At 45.5% G+C, this 17,486-nt stretch overlaps 1 protein-coding gene across 1 annotated transcript in view; it reads left to right on the forward strand.

Annotated features, from left to right (window-relative positions):
• Positions 1–12,687, forward strand: part of LOC127052755 (uncharacterized) — an 88,391-nt gene extending 75,704 nt beyond the window's left edge. The window contains exons 15-20 of the mRNA XM_050956709.1: positions 3,311–3,570; positions 5,429–5,554; positions 7,630–7,771; positions 9,088–9,126; positions 10,528–10,816; positions 11,418–12,687. Coding sequence (XP_050812666.1) covers positions 3,311–3,570; positions 5,429–5,554; positions 7,630–7,771; positions 9,088–9,126; positions 10,528–10,816; positions 11,418–11,520 — 959 coding nt within the window. The 3' untranslated portion in view covers positions 11,521–12,687. The remainder of the gene's footprint in view (positions 1–3,310; positions 3,571–5,428; positions 5,555–7,629; positions 7,772–9,087; positions 9,127–10,527; positions 10,817–11,417) is intronic.
• The last annotated feature ends 4,799 nt before the right edge of the window (positions 12,688–17,486 follow it).

The raw sequence follows: 17,486 nt of genomic DNA on the forward strand, positions 1-17,486 counted from the left end.
TCAAGATATGTGTCCCTATGGGTTCTCCATGACCCACCTACCTCCCCTCAACTTCAGAGTTCTAGTAGTTGACTCTGCAGTAGACAAGGAACTGAGGAGGTAACGCACGCACACGCCAGCTAGCCAAGCAAGGAGCAGTGCATGTGGAGGCTGAGCAGACACTGATATTAAAGTATTCCAATCAGCAATGCAGAGACACAGACGCACCTACAGTGGAGCACCCAACAGTGATGCCTCCATAGGAGTACAAGTCTCAAAGAGCCATCATTACTGCACAAGTCGAGTAACTTCTTCTTTACATTTAGCCATTTTAAAATACATATAGTTTGCTTGAGCCCACTTTACCAAGCAATCCAGAGCACTCTGTATCAGTGACCTGTGCTCTTCATTATTCACCACTCCCCAATTTCTTTATTACTTGCAAACTTTGTGAGTGATGATTTTTTCCAGGTCATTAATGAAGATGTTAAATTGCATAGGGCCCAAAACCAATCCCTGTGGGATGCCACTAGAAACATACCCATTCAGTGATGATTTCTTATACAGAATTATATTTTGAGATGCCAGTTAGCAGCTTTTACTCCTTTTAACTTATTTTTTAATCAGAATATCATGCAGTGCCAAGTTAAATTCCTCATAGAAGCCTAAGTATGTTACATTAACGCTATTACCTTTATAAACCAAACTTGCAATCTCATCGATTAAAAGATATCAAGTTAGTTTTACAGGGCCAATTTTTCCACAAACCCATATTGATTGGCATTAATTATATTACCCTCCTTTAATTTTTTATTAATCATGTCCCAAATCAGTCACTCCACTATCTTTCCTGGGATCAATTTCAGACTAACAGGCCTATAATTATCTAAGTTATTCCATGCATCCTTTTCCAATATTGGCTCAATGTTAACTTTCGTCTAGTGTTCTGGAACTTCCTCAGTTTTCTAAGACTAGAGATTAAATGTTAACGGTCCTTAGACAGCTCTTTTAAAACTGTTGAATGCAATTTATCCGGACTTGCTCATTTAAAAATGTCTAATTTTGCTAGCTGGTGTTTAACATCCTCCCTAGATAATAGTGGAATGGAAAGAGTGTTATCATATGATATGATAATACCATCTCTTTTTCTCCAATACAGAACACAAATATTTATTGAACACATCTACCTTTTCTTCATTATTGTTGATAATTCTACCATTTCTATCTAGTAATGGACCAGTACCATTGTTATGATTGTTTTTGTTCCCAATATACTGCTACTTATTGTCCTTAACTCTGCTGGCCATAGATCTCCCCTTTTATCCCTTTGCTTCTCTTATCAATTTTCTACAATTCCTAGCTTTAGATTTATATTCATTCATTATCAACTTCCTTTTTCCTACATTTGTTATATATTATTTTTTATTACTTATAACTGCTTTCACTGCCAATCTAAACCGGATCAGCTTTTTAACCAATACAGCCTTCTTCCTTGATTATGAGATTGTGACTTTGGGGGCATCTCATAAAGTGTTCTTAAACAATTCCCAATTATCATTCATGTTTTTTCTGGTTAAATTCTTCCTCCTCGCTGATTTGTTCATCATTTTTTTCAGCTATATGAATTTGGCACAAGAATATTTATATCACTGGTCTGGATTCTGCTTCCACATTCCACAAGTCATCATCAGTAGCTCAGTTACCATTATTTTTTAGTTATGTGATCAGTTCCTCTTTATCTCCCACTGATTTAGGTGCCTTATACCATTGATTTGTTGTGAAATCAACAATAGACTTTCAGCCTAGCTGCTGGAGAGGCAAAGAACCTGGCTGCTCAGCTTCCCCTGGCAGCTCTGGGAGACAGAGGCAGAAAACCTGTGCACTCAGCTTCCAGACCTTCCCCTGCAGCTTTGGGGGTGATGTGGGGAGGTAGTGTGTCAGGGCTTCCTCTGCCCCAAAGCTGGGGGAAAGATCAGGTGGCAGAGCACTGGAGCTTTCTGCCTCCCCAGCTGATGCAGCTGTTGAAGCAAAGTCAGCACTCAGGCCTGGAAGCTCTCTGGGAAAGCTTTTGTGAATTTCACTGCAGAAAGTGAAACTGACAAAAACTTTTCAGACTGGCAGCGGAGGAGCTGGCATTTCACTTTTACTGGTGGAAAATCAACTCTTTTGTTAAAACTTAAATTTCTTTGTGGATATTTTCAGTTTTGCAAAGAGGGCATTTTTCATCAGAAAATCATTCTGACAAAAAACTTTCAATGAGCTCTGGTAGTAACACTTTGCAGTGGGCAATTAACAGGCTGTTGCTGTATCCAGTGTCTAGAAGGAGACATGATGATGTATTGGATTCTACAAGGACTAGTTAGAGGAGGATGTTTGATGTCTATTGGAATAGATAGACTGTACCATGCCTCCATTTCCAGGGGTTAATTTGCATGGGCTGTGCTGTATTTGGGATTTAGCTGGGGGTAAGAGACAGGATAACAATACCAAATGCAGAATGTTCAGCTTTCACTAGGTCTGTCTGCACTAAGGAAAAGCTCAGCTACTTGTCACTTCTGGTCATCTGCGATGATTTCTGCCCAGCATAGGTAGGAGGCTTCTCCATCGCACAATGCACTGTCCTGTGTTTGGAAATTACCCAGAAATCTCTGCTCCCTGAAACAATACTGGGGCTCTGGGATGGAAGCTTCGTGAGTCCCAAAATACACCACTGCAATCAAAGCTAAGGCTTCCTGAGTGGAGGTGTGTTGAAGCTGATTAGTAATAGTGCTCCTATGAGGGCACATCACGACACCCTGTAGATAATGGAGAGAGAACCAACTATTTCTTGCAGACGAGGCCCCTTAGGTGTTGGTGCAAACAATGGAGGGAGGATACTAGAAGGGGCATTCAGAGAGTCAGTACTGAATACAAACAGCCCCAGAGCTGGTTCCATAGGGAAGTAGCAACAGCTTTTGCAGGTGTGTGTCAGAGCTGTTTTTTCACACGTGAATTGTATACATGCACATGTCTGATGGGAGCATCTGTCCATCCCTGTTCCTCAAACCCCAGTGAAGCCTGGAGCAGAGCCGTGACGATCCTTACAGAGCCATGGATTCAGTGGGAAATCAGGCAAAGGTCATTGGATCTTTTGGGACAAGAATTTAGAAACACTAGTTGCAAAATGATCATCTCACTCTGAAGAGAGTAAATGAGCACTGAGCTGTCTAAAATGGAAACTTTCTCGCAGATCAGGGAACAGAGTCCTGACTCTCAGGCCCTGATCCAGTCATCAGATAGCAAGAGGAACAAGACAGGTAAAATCTCATGTTCTTTTGTTATCTTTAAACAGGAGCAGAAGCTGATGTTTCTCAGCTTCAAGTTGCCCGTTTTGTTGACTGTGGGATGACCCTGGAAAGTCCAACGCGGGGGAGGCCGTTCCATGCTGTGCTGGAGAACCCCAGCTTCTCTCCAATTGGACTGCTTTGGAAACAGATCTGTTCTATGCTATTTCCTCCAGTGCACTCCCTGGTGCTGCTTTACCGGTCCAGCAGGGCTGCAGACATAACCCTCCATCTCTACCTGCTACCCAGGGATCTCTCACTAGCACAGGTAAAGGAGAATCCAATAATAATATACAGTAGATGTGAGCCAGATTTACCACTACCTTGTGCCAAGAGGAAGAAGTAAGCTGCAACATCCTCGTGCATTGTGGTGAAATAACTGCACAAGCCACGGTGGTGATGTGTGCTTCTAAAGGTCAAGTGACTCCAAACAATTCACTCCTTGAAGTTGATTCTACCAGAAAATGACATAATAGATTTCTGTTAAATCTGTGAGACCTATGTACAGGTAACATGTGACTGTGAGGGAGTACACTGCCCTCCTGGGCCCTGAAGATAGCAGAGAACTTAGGGTTCCAGGTTAGGTTTATATGGTTTCCAGTAGTAACAAGTGGTAACCAGTAGAGTCTAGAAACTGAACAATTAAGATGAGTATAAATCAGGAAGGCCCACATTTGTGCATTCTTTTAGTGACAAGGTAGCCAGAATCAAAGGAATGGAAGCTGCAACACCATTCCTTGAGTCCTATAAATTCTCAAACTACAGTATAATTAGGAATGAATCAGAGATAGATGCCACTGAAGGTTTGAAGGCACAATTTTAAAACAAAATTTTAGTGAGAGAGAAAAATATTTAGGATAATGTAACCTGAACAAAGGTTCTTCTTCGCGTAGTTTCCCTCTGGGCATTCCATTCTAGGTGCATTTTCACCCCTTGTGCCTATAATTGGAGATTTCACATAACCGTGTCTGTTTGGCCCATGCATGCATCCTACTCAGTCTTGTGCACTGCCCTGTTATATAGCACTTTGCGGGCAACCCCCCCTCAGTTCCTTCTCACCCACCTCCATCTGAGGCAGAGACTGAGCTCTGTAGCCCTTCACCTTTTTGTAGTTAGTTTATCCACTTCTGATGCTGCGTTTGGTTGTGCTGTACTTTCTTCAATATTGGACTCCATGCCAAATCTCCCTCCTCCTTAGAAGGAATTGCTCAGTAGTCACTAGAGTGTGCCCATAGGGATGCTACTCAAAAAAGAATAGGTTACTCACTCTGTGCAGTAACTATGGTTCTTCTGGATGTGTGTCCCTATGGGTGCTCCGGTACCTGCTCTCCTTCCCCTCCTCTTTGGAGTTCTCTGCCATGCAGCTTCGTAATAGAGAAGGAACTTAAGAACATAAGAGCGGACATACTGGGTCAGACCAACGGGCCATCAAGCCCAGTATCCTGTCTACCGACAGTGGCCAATGGCAGGTGCCTCAAAGGGAATGAACAGACAGATTATCATCAAGTGATCCATGCCCTGTCACCCACTCCCAGCTTCTGGCAAACAGAGGCTAGGGACACCATCCCTGCCCATCCTGGATAATAGGTCCATCAATGGCTATCTGCCATGAATCTATCTAGCTCCCTTTTAAACTGAGGGTAGTTCACATATGCAGTGCTCTATAACACTGGGGTGGTCCATTAGACTGAGTAACATGCATCTGCCAGCTGAATGGACACTCCTATGTTAAATCTCTGATCAAAGGTGCAGGGGGCACAGCACACCTAGAGTGGAGCACTCACAGGGAAATACATCTTGAAGACCCACAATTACCGCACATGGTGAGTCACCTTTTCTTTGGGTTGAAATAATATGGATCCAGCCATTAATTGAATAAAGGAGAACTTGGACAGATGGAGCAGATTTCTCTTTCCTTAGTAGGAGCAAAGCATCATAAAAATGAAAGTCTCCCGAGGCTACTCTTCACTCACTGCCTTTGTAATACCACTGCCCCTGTATTAACAAAGGCCTTTCTCCTTAAATGCTGCAGTGTAACAGTAAAAAAAGAACCATGACCCTGTCTCCTCTGGGTCCAGCCATCTGTGTTTCTAACTCCAAGAAATGACTGTTCTTGTACTTCACAGGCGATTGATGAGAATGAAAAGAATTACCAATCAATACGAGTTCGCAAGCCTTCTAAAACCAAGCCCCTGCACTTTGGATCTTGTTATATTGTGTCTAGTTCATCAAACATAGAGGTCACTCCTGATGTAAGTAAAATTGAAACTGTCTGTTGCCATGGAGGTTTACAGATATTGGGGGGTGTTTAGAGTTGAGTCGTGGTGCTAGAGGGTGCTCTGTCCTCATAGTTCGTGCTGACCCCAGTGCCTTAGCGTGGCACTAGGGAAGCTGTACTGAGGGGCAATGGTGTGGGTAGCTCAGTAGGAGGCACTTTCCCCTCACAGTCAGCACAGAGCGCAATGTCCCAGCGTGGCACTAGGAGGTGCTTTACTGCCAGTAACAGGATGGGGGCTTACATAAGAACGGCCATATTGGGTCAGACCAAAGGTCCATCCAGCCCAGTATCCTGTCTACTGACAGTGACCAATGCCAAGTGCCCCAGAGGGAGTGAACCTAACAGGCAATGATCAAATGATCTCTCTCCTGCCATCCATCTCCATCCTCTGACAAACAGAGGCTAGGATCACCATTCCTTACCCATCCTGGCTAAAAGCCATTAATGGACTTGACCTCCATGAATTTATCCAGTTCTCTTTTAAACCCTGTTCTAGCCTTCACAACCTCCTCAGACAAGGAGTTTCACAGGTTGACTGCACTGTGTGAAGAAGAACTTCCTTTTATTTGTTTTAAACCTGCTGCCGATTATTTTCATTTGGTGGCCCCTAGTTCTTATATTATGGGAACAAGTAAATAACTTTTCCTTATTCACTTTCTCCACACCACTCATGATTTTATATACCTCTATCATATCCCCCCTTAATCTACTCTTTTCCAAGCTAAAAAGTCCTAGCCTCTTTAATCTCTCCTCATATGGGACCCGTTCCAAACCCCTAATAATTTTAGTTGTCCTTTTCTGAACCTTTTCTAGTACCAGTATATCTTTTTTGAGGTGAGGAGACCACATCTGTACGCAGTATTCAAGACATGGGAATACCATGGATTTATATAAGGGCAATAAGATATTCTCCATCTTATTCTCTATCCCTTTTAAAATGATTCCTAACATCCCGTTTGCTTTTTTGACTGCCGCTACACACTGTGTGGACGTCTTCAGAGTACTATCCATGCTGACTCCAAGATCTTTCTCCTGATTAGTTGTAGTTAAATTAGCCCCCATCATATTGTATGTATAGTTGGGGTTATTTTTTCCAATGTGCATTACTTTACTTAGTAGGATGTTCTCTCCTCACTCTAGTCATTGCTGCCCTCAAGCATGGTATTAAGGGGAGCTGTGCTGCGCTGTAGGTAGTGGCGTGGGTAGCACAGTAGGGGGAGTTCTCCCCTCAGTCAGTGCTGATTCAGTGTGGCGTTGAAGATAATCTGCTGTGGAATTTTGCAGCAGCATTTGGTTGAGACAGAGAGAACATAAGAATGGCCCTACTGGGTCAGACCAAAGGTCCATCTAGCCCAGTATCCTGTCTTCTGACAGTGACCAGTGCCAGGTGCCCCAGAGGGAATGAACAGAACAGGTAACCATCAAGTGATCCATCCCGTCACCCAGTCCCAACTTCTGGCAAACAGAGAGATCAGAGAAGTGGAGCTTGTGATCATTTAAGACGAAGCAACAAAGGCCTTGAGTGGGTTCTAGCCACTGGGATGGAGAGAAGGGAAAGATCGTAGAGACTGCGTAAAGAGAAGGCAGTTGGAAAGGAGCTGAACATGATGCTGAGGTTGCAATCTAGATGACAGGAAGCCAGTGGAGCAAGTGATGAGAATGGAGATGGCAGAGACAAGGAAGAGCTTGGAAGGGGAGCTTAGGTACTGATCTCAGTGTGAGTCAGCTGCAGGACATACCAGAGTAGACAGGAGACTTGCAAAGCGGGTAGGGGGTGGACTTGAAAACCATCAGCACAGAGGTGGGAGCTGAATCTGATGGAGGGGCCAGAATCCTAGAGATTCCCCCTCTTGCTGTCCAGTGGGGCTGTTGCAGGGAGCCAAGAAGGCTGAGTGATGAATGCTAAGGGCAGAGTGAGCCCCGGAGAAGGGACTGATTGATTGTCTTGCAACGTGGTGAGGATTATTGAGGATCCACTGCATCACTCAATCCTACTTTGCCGGCTCAGGTGGGCTCACCTCGAGGAGATGGCTTCTCTTTTTGCTGCAGGAACTGGAGTACTGCAATATGAGAGATCATCCGCTGGATCCAGACATGGAAATCTACACTGAAGACTTGGGGAACAAACTGAACCTCTACCTGATGGAGCAAAATGACATGGGATTGGTCTGGAAGGCCACTGTGAGACCAGGTAGGCTCAGCCAGAATTCCTGGCAGATTATGCAAGGAGCTGCCCCCCAGTACCTGCTTGTGGTTGTAGGGCCAACAGTGTGCACACAGTAAGGCAGGATGCATGGGCTCCAGCCACATCCTATGGCCCAGTGAGAATATGAACTGGGGCTGGGCTGGGAGAGAGCAGAGGAGCAAGTCTGGAAATCTCCATTGAGATCACATCACTCTAGTCCCCAAACACAAGCACCAGCATTGCGCTGTGGTTCTTCTGCCTACCATGGCCATGGAGATTCTCACAGCAACTGAAGAGGAGAGAATGTTCCAATTCTTGCTCCCAAATGCTTGCTCCCAAACTCAGCCCCCGCCTCTCCAGAGCAGCTCCACTGGGGATCAGATCTGTAACATGTGGCTGAGAGGTTGTGATGCCACCCAGGAGAGGGTGGGGGCACAGACACACCAGCCGACTAATTGCTCCCTGGCTGGCCTCTGACCCAGGGATAATACCCATCCCAACAGCCTCACTCCCAACCGAACATCAGACTAGCCTATAGGTGGAGCCTTAACCCTCATAGACAGTACTTTGGTTGTCGTGGCCTCTTCCTTTATTGCTCAGGACAGTATTAACTGCATTACCTCTGCATTCACCAGAATGAAGAGCTGTATTTCTGTGCACAGGTGCCCTGTGCTCCTGAGAATTATCACTGAGCAGAACTGAATTTCTCGGCATTGGCTGGTGCCTGTTGCACCCATAGGTGCATCATCCTTTCCTCTTGTCTCATTTCTCCCTGCTTAGCCCATAAGAATCATAGGGCTCAAGGTCTCTCAGCCACTACGGCCACCCCAGGTCCTCTATAGTCCTAGCACATGGCAATGGTCTTCAACCTTCTCAGCCATACTAAGGTGGTCATCAAAAGGACGTGGCTGTTGTCTAAACCTGTCAATCCCCTGCTCTAACTACTAGCCCACACTCCTTCACGTGGCTAGGAGAAGAACCCAGGAGTCCGGTGCCTTCATTCCAAGACCATCCTTCCCTCCCTATTCACAAACTCAGCTTTGTGGGTGCTGTAAAATGGCCTGATGCCGGTAGGTGCTGATCTCCTGAACTCCCATTGGGTAATAATGAATTAATAAGACCTCCTCTTAGCCTCACTGTGAAGAGAACCAGGGAAATTACTGCTCAGGGCAGTAGCTACAAGGATACAGAGTCAGTACATGGTAATTCACTGCACTGCCACATGACATGACTGTTTTAGCCAATCAGATACCAGATAACCAGTGGGCTCTCCCATGAGCAATATGAATCCAGTATCTCATTCCTTCTCTTCTCTCTTCCAGGGGATGTGACACTTCCTGGTTCCACTCCAGCACGAGCAGGTCAGTAGGAATTCATTGAGCTTGTGATCCCAATGTCTAATCCGAGTTGTTCTCTCAGAGGCCCGGATCCTCTTGCTTGCAGCACAGGGGTCAGGTCCCATCAAGTCCATGGCCACTGGGAGACCCAGAACAGGACTGTCCCTGCAGTCTGTTCCCCAGGGCCCTGCCCAGTGGAGAACCACCATCAGGTACCCTCCAGTCCATCTCTAAACCCCAGAGAATAAACTGTGAGGGGATCATCCTACCTTGGACCGGTGTGAGGACAGGTTAGATGAGACTTGAGGAAACTTCTCCACCTTCAGTGCTAAGCTACAATTATAGGATTCTCCTCTACAATGTAGTTCTCTAGGTTCTGACTTGTTTAAGTGGCAATAGAGTTTCCCTTGGAGAGACTGTTCCCATATCCTCTGGATCTCTCTGTTCGGATATGACTCTGGATATTGGAGAACACAAGAGAGTTAAAATACACACCAGTCAAATAGTGGTGAGTTTACTGCCCTTTTCTCTACAGGCCACATCAAGTATTTGTTTCAGTGGAATTCTGAAGAGTTTTTTACTGAATGTTGGTTAGGGTGAAAGACCAGAAGGTGAATGGGCTGGGTAATATGGAACTTGGCAAATACTTTTGGTAAAAACTTGGGGTGCAGCCATAATGTAACTTTGTCTCTGAAGGGGAGTAGACCATAAGGGTCCCTTTCCCTCCAACTTTATTGCACAGACATAAAGTTCCTTGAATTTTAGCATCAGTGATGATTTATTTGCAAAAGTCATGCTGGGAAATGTATCGCTTCTCCTGTTTGAAATGTCACTTATCCCATCAGCCTAGTGCTCCTTGAAAGAGTAATGTAGCTGGCTGAAACTACTAAAATGTCAACAGTGTTAACTACTTGTCATTTATCACTATAGGGTTTCAGTGTTAACGTGCCCTTGAGTTGATCTGAGGCATTTCACACCTCTCTGAGCTATTGTTTAAGTTTCTCTGTAGACTGCATCTGTTTATGTGAGGGTCTCATTAAAAGATTTTCTTTACAACTATAAGCATTAGCCGGAGAGTTGTTTATTAGTTAAAATAGTGATTTATGTGGCCACATTAATTACATTATACATGGAGCCTTATGAAGAGTTTGTAAACCACCGTTGTAGAGGATTGAATACTGTGTAGGGCAAGAGGAAGGTGGGAGCTGGTATGTCCCTGTCCACCCATCAGTGGCCAGTCTCCAGGAAATCAGTCGAGTTCATGTCACCAGTTCTCATTCTCCCGCTTAGCTCTGTGTCCTAGGGAGAGGGGGTGAGGAAGAGGAGCTGGGAGAAGATGGAGACACAGAGGCTGAGGAGGAGGGAAGGCAGGCACTAAAAGACATAAAAGGAGAGATATAGTGACAGACAAGGCTCTGTTTTCAGCAGACATCCAAGACAAGATGCCTGAGACCTTGAGAGACGCCCTGCAGGAGACTCTGGATGAGCTGGGGAGTACAGATATCCAGAGATTCAAGTCTAAATTGAACCATATGAAGCTACCAGAGGGGTACAAGAGAATCCCCAATGGGATGCTGGAGGAGGCCGACTCCCTGACTGTGTGTGAGCTGCTGGTGCAGTACTACACGATGGATGGGGCTGTTGAGGTGGCCATTCAAGCCCTAAAGGGAATCAGTCAGAATGAGCTGGCAGGAAAGCTTGAGACGGACACCAGGTGAGTGAGTGGTGGAGTTTCCATTTGCTCCTCCTTCATTGCAATTTCCATCACTTTGGTCTATTTCAGTACATCAGGCTGTGGCCTTTTCCTGGAAGGGTTTTTATCCTTCTCTCCCACGCTCACCTCTGCAGGGTCTGAGTCCCTTGCAAGAATTAACAGATATTACAGTAAAAAGATCCATGTCTCTCACTCTCCTCAATGGTTGACATTTTCGGTAAAGTGTTCTCTTTCTAAAAGCCCCCCTGTCCTAAGCAAATCTGGTGTCCACTTGCTTTGTTACAAATAATTCTCAAACAAAGCCAGAAGATGTAGAATGTGTGTGCGCTGAGCAGTTCCTTCCCCTCCCCGTCCGCTGGTAAGGCAGGAGACACATGGGCCCACATCTAGAGGTATTGAATGTCAAACTCTTGTTGAAATTAATGGGAATTAGGAGCCTAAATACTTTTGTGGATCTGGGCCCTGGTGAGCAGCAAGAAGTGCTGAGTGCACTGAGGATCTCTGCATGGGACAGGTCCAGCCAGTGGGTCCTAAATCTCTGTTATGTTCTGCAGGAGAATTTCAGCTGGCATTGATTCAGTGTGTAGCCGTTTTTCTGCAGTGGAGTTGGGATCGCCCGTCTGAAGATGAGCACACGCCTGACAGAACTGAACTCATCACAGCCAGGGCAGCGAAGTCTCTCCATTCATCCGAGGAAACGTTAGCAAGATTCAGTGTGAGCCTTTCCGTGCACCAGGCAGCCAATTACAGCATCTCATCCCTGAGGAAGCAGAAGTCTCCTGTCACCACAGCACAGCTCCGAGGGCTGGACCCAGAGCAGGAGTCTGTTTCCCAGGCAGGAATTCCTTTGGTGCTGATCATGGTATTAGCTGAGTGAGTCACAAACATTAACTAGTTGGCTCAGCACCTGATGATCTAGGGATCTTGTCCGCCTGTCACTGCATGGACTGGTTCCTTGGGGGGCTGGGGCTCAGCTGCAGTGTGCCAGCCTTAGGGTGCAACACCCAGGGCCGTAGGGTGGGAGCTTGTGACTGGAAAGCAGCCTACTGAGAGCATAAGGACACCCTGAGCTCCCTCCGAGAGAGTCTAGGGAGAGAGGCTGCTGGGCGGAGGGCAGCTGGTAACTCTTCAGAGCCCAGAAGAGAGACCTGCAAGGAACTGGGATGAACCTCAGCTAGCAGAATTCAAAGGACTTCAACCAGAACCCACTGTCTTAGGGAAAATATAAAACAGATTTATTAACTAAGATAGATTTTAAGTGATTTTAAATAATAGGCATAAAAGGTCAGAGATAGGTACCAAAGAAAATAAAAGGTAAGTGCACAGTCTAAATCTTAAACCTTATTACGCTAGGCAGTATTTGGATCAAGCAGTTTTCTCACCCTGTCATAAACAGCTGGTTAAGGGTTAATGTCTCTTTTACCTGTAAAGGGTTAAGAAGCTCAGTAAACCTGGCTGACACTTGACCAGAGGACCAATAGGGAGACAAGATACTTTCAAATCTTGGTGGAGGGAAGTCTTTGTTTGTGCTTTTTGTTTTGTTCGTTGTTCGCTTTTGGGGCTAAGAGGGACCAGATGTATACCCAGGCTTTCCCAATCTTTCTGAATCAGTCTTTCATGTTTCAAAATTGTAAGTAATAGCCAGGCAAGGCAGATTAGTCTTATGTTTGTTTCTTAACTTGTAAATGTTTCTTTTGCTGGAAGGATTTTTACCTCTGTTTGCTGTAACTTTGAATCAAAGGCTGGGGCTGGGGGGTGGGCTCCCTCTAGTCTATATGAATCTGAATACTCTGTAAAACATTTTCCATCCTGATTTTACAGAGATAATTTTTACCTTTTCTTTCTTTAAGTAAAAGCTTTCTTTTTAAGAACCTGATTGATTTTTTCCTTGTTTTAAGATCCAAGGGATTGGGTCTGAACTCACGGGGGATGGTTAATTCCTCTTTGTTTTAAGATCCAAGGAGTTTGGATTTGTGTGAAGCCTCTCAAGGCAACCCAGGGAGAGGAAAGTCTGGGGGGAAAAGGAGAGGGATGGTTAATTTCTCCTTGTTTTAAGACCCAAGGGGTTTGGGTCTGGGTTCCCCAGGGAAGGTTTTGGGGGAACAGAAAGTGTGCCAGACACTAAATTCTGGCTGGTGGCAGCGTACCAGGTTTTAGCTAGTAATTAAGCTTAAAAGTGTTCATGCAGGTCCCCACTTTTTGTACCCTAAAGTTCAAAGTGGGGGAAAAAACCTTGACACACCCCACTGGATTTTACAGTTCTTAATACACAGGCTTCCCCTATTGAGCCTGGGACCAGTCTCCTCAGGTGATGTAGCCATCTTCTCAGCAGTCTTGTTGCTTCCAGTGTAGGTGGGGAAGGAGGAAGGCCAAGGCATGATACCACTGTCCCATATTATACACCCTCGGGCATGTGCCTGTTAAACACTAGCACAGACACATCCTGTGGGCTTTGCTGAGTCGCAGAGTTGAGCGATCCCCTTGGTGTGCTCTTCTGCAACCGAGGGCTTTTCTACACTAGCAAGTTACTGTGCTGAAATTTTCTCATTGGGGGTGTGAAAAATCACACCTACCTTGAGCACAGCAAGTTTCAGCGTTGTAAAGTGCCAGTTTTGACAGGCTTCCAGGACTGGGAGCTATGCCCCTTTCAAGGTGTTTTTTTTAAAGCGCTGGGAGAGCACAGAGGTCTGTGCTGCCATATCAGCGACATCCAGGGAAGCCTGCAAGCTGGTCCTGGCTACCAGTTATCTTTCTGTAAGCAAGGTCTTGAATTGTGCTCTTTTATCTTTGGGAAGGTCGGTCATAAACCCAAATAGCTTCCCATAATTATCATAATCATACTTTGAGAGGGTGCTGTAATTAGCGACCCTGAATTGTAAAGTAGACGAGGTATTGACCTACCAGCCTAAGAAGTCTAGTCTCTTATGCTCTTTACCCTTAGGTATGGATTTGAAATGAGGTTTTTTGGAGCTATGGAAGTTGTAACCACTGGGACAATGGTGGAGATCTGAGCTGGCCTCTAGGTGGTGAAGAGGTTCTGGCACAGGGGGCTCAATATAATGCCCAAAGTTTCCATGGTGGCCACTGCATGGGAAACACCATGATTGTCCATACCATGTATATGTGGGTTGATTATGGTGACATTTGGCCCTCAGTGTACCTCCCACTGGTCTATGATGAAGAGGCGAGGAGTGTTGTGGGATGAAGATCTCTTTATCTGGGTCCTTCTCCTTGCTGTCACTTGGTACCAACAGTACCATGGGCGCAGTGAGCTGCATAATGATGCTTCTTGTGGGAGCTCCTTTGGAGCCACTGACCCGGGTTGGTGTTGGAAATACCCTGGCTTCTTCTCCCTGTCTCAGGGAGACCACAGCTACCTGGATTCCAACCCCTGCTCCCTCTGACCCATCTCAGATCTTGCAGACAAGAAAAGAAACAGGAGAGCGGCACATGCTGCCAGGGACAGAAGGACATGACCCCACTCCTGGTAGAAGTAGACTCCCCCACCCCCTCCAAGCAGCCAGCAGTGACTCTCCCATTGCTGCAGGTACATTTAACCCTGAAATAGTCACAGTTCCATTGGAAGTGGATGGCTTCCCTATAAAGCTCATCATAAAGCAAGTGAGTTCCCTTCCCCAGCATGTCCCAGACCCTACAGGCACTTCCAAAATGAGCCCACCCCTACCCCTATAGGTGCTGGGAGAGGGTGTGTGATGTTGCACTACATGTCCTTTATTAAAATATACTTATGAATATGACATACTCAGGATGGTAGGGTATGGGACACAGAGCCTTTCCCCTCTAGGGAGTGCCAGTTCCCATCCAGCTTCCCCTATAAGCAGGTTATTTCATAATCACTTCACAGGGGGTTCTCTGAAGCAGCTGGTGCTGACCCGTCACTGGTTTATGGATCACCGGTGTGATCTAGTCTAGCAATTCCTATGTTTCAACATTAGCTGTGATCAGAAATGTGGCTGGGAAACCATTTAATTCTAACCTGGGGCCCATGGAGTCCCACAAGGGATGAACGTGACTACTGCTCTCTCACTTGCCCCACAGACCTGCTGTATATTGCAGTCCCTAGCACCTGCAGGTGCCTCTGGACTCTCTCTAACCTGGAGAATCTCTAAGCAGAGATCCCTGCAAACAGGTTCTGCTGCAGCTGCCACCTCTCTCCAGAGAGAGACTGGCAGGGCCCTGCCAGGGAACAATTAACTAGCCAAGGAACAGGTAAAGATATTGAGCCCCCAAAGCAAGAGGGAATCTTCTCACCAGCTCAGTTATACATGAGTGTCTGAAGCTTTGTGACCAGCTCGTTTTGGTTAATTCCTTTGAGGACGTTCATGGCCACCTGAAGAGCACAGCCCCACCCCCCGTTGTGTAGTAATTCATCATCAGGTCACACACAGCGAGGCGGTCTGCCTCCTCCAGCTTCCCTTTGGGGATTCTGCTATAGCCTGGGGGCAGCTCTGGGAGGCTGTTTAGTTTGGACTTGAATCTCTCAAAATCCTCCTTCCCCAGCTCATCCAGAACCTCCCATAGAGCATCTTTCAAGGTCTTAAGCATCTTGTCTTGGCTGTTTGCTGAAAGTGGAACGGAGTCCTTCACTCAGTCTCTCTTTTTATCTCGTTCTCTTGCTGCACTCCGCCTCCCTTTGTCCTCTTTCCCGTATCTTTCCTCTTCACTCATCTGTGTCCTTGAGTTTCCCCTCTGGTTCCCCCTGCCCCATATCCTCCCTGCCTCTCCCTATGATCTCAGATCCCTGGGACAGAGTTGAGTGGGGGAATGAGAGCTGGTGGCCACAGACATCAACCCATTTCCTAGAATCAGGGAACTGATTGGGACAGGTCAGGTCACTGAGAGTCTGTGGATGCATCAACCCACTTTAATCACAGAGCGCGAGGAGAGACTCACTTTTAGCAAACACACACACACACACGCTCCCCTACCCAACTTCCTCACTGTTTCATTGATTTATTTAGATTTAGATGAGCACTAATGAAAGAGAGGCCCATATAGCATCCTTGGCACCTCTGCCAATTTTTTTAAAGATACGCTAATACACCCAGATCCCTGACGCCAACTCTTATACAGAGCAATAATATAAATGGCTGAAATTAATCAACCACACACACACAATCCCCAGAGTCTCACACCCAGCCTGACCCAAAGTCTACCTCTTCACAAGCAAGGGAGAAAAGGTAGCTCTTGAAGCATGCCCTGTGTTATGTGCATCTCATGCTCGCGTGTGCGCGCGCGCACACACACACACGTTACAAAAACATACAATACTCTTGCTGAAAGACTGAAATGTAGCATGACTATTTCTTAAAATTTGGAACAATAACACACAGAATCAAAACCAGAGAGAGACAAAGCAGACTTCTCCCTCTGGCAGAGGAGTATAACTCACTGCATCTTGCTCTAGGCTGGTTCCCTGTAGACAGACTCAGATAGCATGACTAGTAAACCCACCTATAGGACTCATCACCATGTAATTTTGACAGGTTTCCATCACCCTTTTATGGTTTATGTCCCACCCTCCAGTCCCATTTCTGATCATGTACATGTTTGGTGCCATCAGCCATTTTGAATTTCTTTTGTTGTTGTGGGGCATTCTTGAGGTGCTTGTGTGCATGTGTTTTTACATGTTTGGCTGGGTTTTGAGAAAAATATTAAAAGAGAAAATAAAGTGTTATTTTGAGATAAAGAATAGAATTGAGAAAAGCAAGAGAGCTTGTTTCAGTGAGCACATGGCAGAGAGGAGCAAAGAACATTTTTACATTAAAAAAAATGAGGGTTATTTTGACATAAAGTTTGAAAAATAAAGCAGCAAGAGAGTCTGTGTCACTGAACGCATGGGAGAGAGAGGCGCAAAGAGGGTTTTTAAAAATCATTTAGAGAAAAAAATAAGGGTTATTTCGAAATAAAGAATAGAGAGAAATTTAAAAAAAAAGAGGATTTTAAAGAAATCAAAGTATGGAGATGAGTTTGTTTCAAAGGTTTATTAAAGGAAAGAGTAAAAAATAAAGAAACTTTTGTTAGTCTGAGAAAGAGAAGATAAAGAAAGAGGAAAAATAAAGGTAGGTTGTGAAAGAAAGAGGAAAAATACTGGGATCAGTGCTGTTCAACACATTCTTAAAATGTTCTGCAAAAAGGGGTAAACAGTGAGGTGGCAAAATTTGCAGACAATACAGAATTACTCAAGACAGTTAAATAAATGTAATACTGCACCAACTGAGGTCTTGTCCAAAGGAGAACTAAAGGTGACAGAGACATTTTATGACACTTGCTTGAGTTTCATCATCTCTGGAACTGCTCAGAAATGTGCTGAGACCAGACCCTCTGGGCTTGCAACTGTACAGTCCCGAGTCCTCGTGCAGCAGAACAAGTCCAAGACTATCAGTCAAGCCATGCTCGCTACCCCCATCCAACTCCATGTTAAAGGCATCACCAATGGAAAGGTCAAAGAAACCAGCAAGGATCTGGAGAAATATAGACCGTACCTACGGCCAAGAACAGCTGTGGCTCACAGATGCCATGGTGATGGAAGAAACGAAACAGTTGGCCTAGAGCTCTGTGGAGCTCGAAAGCTGGTCTCTCTCACCAATAGAAGTTTGTCCAATAAAAGGTATGATCTCACCCTTGTGTCTCTAATATCCTGGGACCA

The sequence above is a fragment of the Gopherus flavomarginatus genome, chromosome 5 (genome assembly GCF_025201925.1).
Source record: "Gopherus flavomarginatus isolate rGopFla2 chromosome 5, rGopFla2.mat.asm, whole genome shotgun sequence".
Taxonomy (NCBI): Eukaryota; Metazoa; Chordata; order Testudines; family Testudinidae; genus Gopherus; species Gopherus flavomarginatus.